Source organism: Leishmania major, chromosome 34 (assembly GCF_000002725.2).
Source record: "Leishmania major strain Friedlin complete genome, chromosome 34".
Lineage (NCBI taxonomy): Eukaryota > Euglenozoa > Kinetoplastea > Trypanosomatida > Trypanosomatidae > Leishmania > Leishmania major.
In genome coordinates, this window is record NC_007286.2 from 109,876 (window position 1) to 113,287 (window position 3,412).

At 62.0% G+C, this 3,412-nt stretch overlaps 1 protein-coding gene across 1 annotated transcript; it reads left to right on the forward strand.

Annotated features, from left to right (window-relative positions):
• Window positions 1-1,306: 1,306 nt before the first annotated feature.
• LMJF_34_0310 (conserved hypothetical protein) lies at window positions 1,307-3,412 on the forward strand (the record flags this gene model as incomplete). The annotated part of the gene is made up of 1 exon (XM_001686069.1): window positions 1,307-3,412. The coding sequence occupies one exon, from the start codon at window positions 1,307-1,309 to the stop codon at window positions 3,410-3,412; it is 2,106 nt and encodes a 701-aa protein (XP_001686121.1).

The window sequence follows — 3,412 nt, forward strand, 5'->3', positions numbered from 1 at the left end:
GGTGCAGGAGTATCGCGTGCTTGCGGGCATGCGCTTTGCGTAGGCCTATGCGCGCGCGCACGCTTGCGGGCTAGTTTTGGTACGCGTCGGCGAGTGTGCGTGTGCGCAAGCGGGGAGATGTGGGGGAAAAGAAGAGTGCGGTGACGTCCCCCCGCCCCGCCCTCTTTCTGTCTCTCTCTCTCTCTCTCGCTCAGCCGTGCTGTGTGTTTGTTTGTGGCTTTGGTTCCTCTCACTTGTTTCGCTAACTGTGATGCTGTTAACGTGTCGAATAAGTCCGAAGTGTTTTCTTGCGTTTTACGCCTACGCTTTCGTGTGCGTGTTTGCGTGGGCGTGGGTGGGCGCGCGCTCTCCCTTGTACAAATCTGTCTGCGTCCGTGCTTGTCCGCGCTCCGTCCTTCCAAGCCTGCAGACAACTCCCTCATTCATAGACACGCGCGTGGCCACAGACACATACGCGCCAGGACAGACCCAGCCGTTGTTGCAGGAACCGGTGGTGATGTCAGCGGTGGCTCGTGCGTCGTCTTTGGATGCCGCAGTCGATCGTGAATTTGTGCATGCGCGTTTCTCGTTTCTCGTTCCAACTCTAATCTGCAGCCCCAAGCTGCACACGCAGATCCCACGCACGCGCAAACGAACGAAGCCCAACTGGACAGCTCAGCAGAAACGAAGGTGGACCGGCTTTCCTTCCCCTTCTCTCCACCCCCCCCCCTCTCTCTCTGTGGCGCCCTGAGGTGAGAAGTGGAGTAACGGAAGCAATCAAGCGAGGGGGTGCGGCTAGCAGCCGTGCGTGCGACGAGAGAGGTGGTGGGGGAGGCGGGCGGGGCGGACGTGCTCGGTTGTGTGTGGGGGCGCGCGCGCATGTGGTATGAGACCATCCCGTCTCCCTAGTAAGTCCCCTCGCACTGCCTTTTTCTGTGCCACGGAGGTTTTCTGTTGCCCCCCTCAGCAGGAGACACTGGCGGGCGAACTATATCAGCGGCTTTGACCGCATGACCGCCATCTCTTCCCGACCTTCCTCTCGTCCTCCTCCCTCACACATGGAGTGCACATGTTCTGTCTGCTCCGCCGCCTCACCCCATCTCTGCACGACGGTCGCGTATCGCTGCGCGCACGTGCACACGCATACCTCTGCGCGCTTTCGCCTATGTAAAATCGACATTGGTGGAGTGGCCACCTCATCACCGCCGGTGCATACACACACACACACACACACACACACCGGAGCGCGCGCACTGAGGCGTCTGCCTTTCCGTGTTCGGACCTCCGTCGACGCCCTACCACCACCCCCACACGCAGGAGCACTACCATGCCAAACCCCAGCACAGATGCTGTGACTCTTGCAACTGCAGAGGAGGCGAAGGTGGCGGGGCAGCCGACATGGAAGGCACCGCCACTCGAGCCGATTATTCCGGGCTGCACCCCGTACAAGTACTATCGCGTCCCTGACGGACTCAAGCGAGTGCGCAGGAAGCAGAAAGTCGGCATCATCTTCGGCTACGTCGGTGAGTGCTACTGCGGGCTGCAGTGGAACCACCTTCCGGAGTACCCGACAGTCGAGGAAGCCCTCATGAAGGCGCTCTTCGAGACGGACATGATCAGCGAAGTGAATTTTTCCAACGTAAAGGTGCAGCAGCTGCTCAACTTTGAGCGGGCCAGCCGCACCGACAAGGGTGTGCATGCGCTTCGCAATGTCGTGTCCGTGGCTGTCATGCTGCCCTACGACCCCTCGTATACCAAGAAGCGTGTGGCAGTCCTGCAGGAGCACGCCGAAGGCGCAGCCGCTGGTGAGGTCTACAACGCAGACGGCGACGTTGAAGACGACGCAAACAGCGCGCAGACCGCCGTCTTCAGCTGCGAGGAGGCTAAGCGGCTGCTGAACGAAGCTCTTCCCCGCGATATCCACGTCTACGCCGTCGTGCCGGTGACTCGCAGCTTTAACGCCTACCTGAACTGTGGTGGGCGCCGCTACGAGTACTACCTGCCCACCTTCGCGCTCATGACAGCGGCGGAGTACTCCAAGACGTACTTTCCGACCTTTCTGGCGCCCTCACAACCAACGTTGAAGGAGGTGGGTTTTGTGCCAGGCAAGCATGGCAAGCGCGACCCCCCGCGCGCCGCCACAGTGACGGACGAGGAAGAAGAGGCGCGGCGTCGCAAGCCCAAGAGCAGCGCGCGCAAGAGCAAGGGACACTTCCCGAAGCGCAAGAATGCCAAGGTGGCTGCACGTGCTGTGGCGGCGGCAGCAACTGGGGCCGCGCCGCCAGACTCGACGCCACCGCTGGAAGGGAAGGGTGATGTCTCCGCAGCTGAGACCACGGCGCCACTGCACAGCGAGCCCCTAGTCTTGTCTTCTGAGACCCCTGCCAGGCCGACGAACACAGTCGCGCTGAACGATGGCGAGGAGGGGAAGGACAAGAGCGATGCGGAGAGCCAAGACAGCGACGCGGAGGTGCAGGCCGCGCTGGAGCGTGCCTCAGCGGCCCGCCCGTGCGAGGACAACTACGCGACACACTTTCACGATGGTCTCTTTGAGTCCATGATTCTCTTCCGCAGCATTCCGGCTGACGCGATGCGCCACGTCACCAACTACCGCCTCCCCGCCGAGCAGCTTCAGCACGTTCGCCACCTCTTCCACGAGTACGAGGGGACGCACTGCTACCACAACTTCACCCCGGGCGGCCGCAGCTACGACGCTTCGTGCTACCGCTTCATCCGCAGCGTCGTCGTGAGCGACCCTTTCGTTGTGTCGCCAGAGGAGGAGCTGCTGCAGCACAGCATTGACAGCTGGTCTCTCAATCACTTCTACTCCCCCGACGAGCGGGTGGCCGCAACGTATGAAGAGTGGATGACCGAAGGCGAGGCGGCCGAGCTGCAGGGCGCCGCCGTGTCTGTCTCCGAGCACGGAAAGCTGCAGATCCCGAAGAGCGCGGACGCGGCGCTGCGGGAGCGCATGCGTCAGCACATCCGCGACGTCTACGCCGGCGGCATTGAGGTTGTGCGCATCGAGCTGGATGGACAGAGCTTTATGCTGAACCAGATTCGCAAGATGATCGGCGCGGTGGTGTGCATTGCCGCCGCCGGCCTCCCTGGCAGCTACATCCGCGACGTCCTGCTGCGCAAGGGTGTGCGGCGAGGCATCCCGATGGCGCCAGCCAACGGTCTCTTCCTTTCTTACTTGGACTTCTCTGGCTACAATCGACGACTAGAGCGCATTCAAAACGATGGCAACAACGGCGCCGGCAAAGACACACTCGATGTGGAGGCTGGCGTGGACGCCGACGAGGTCGAGGCGCAGCGTCGCCGCATCATTGCCGTGGTGTTGCGCAACGAGATGGCGGAGGACATTATGGGGAAGTGGATGCGCTCTCTCCGCCACGTGCTGCGGCTGGCCTGGAAGCACGCCCTCGATTAA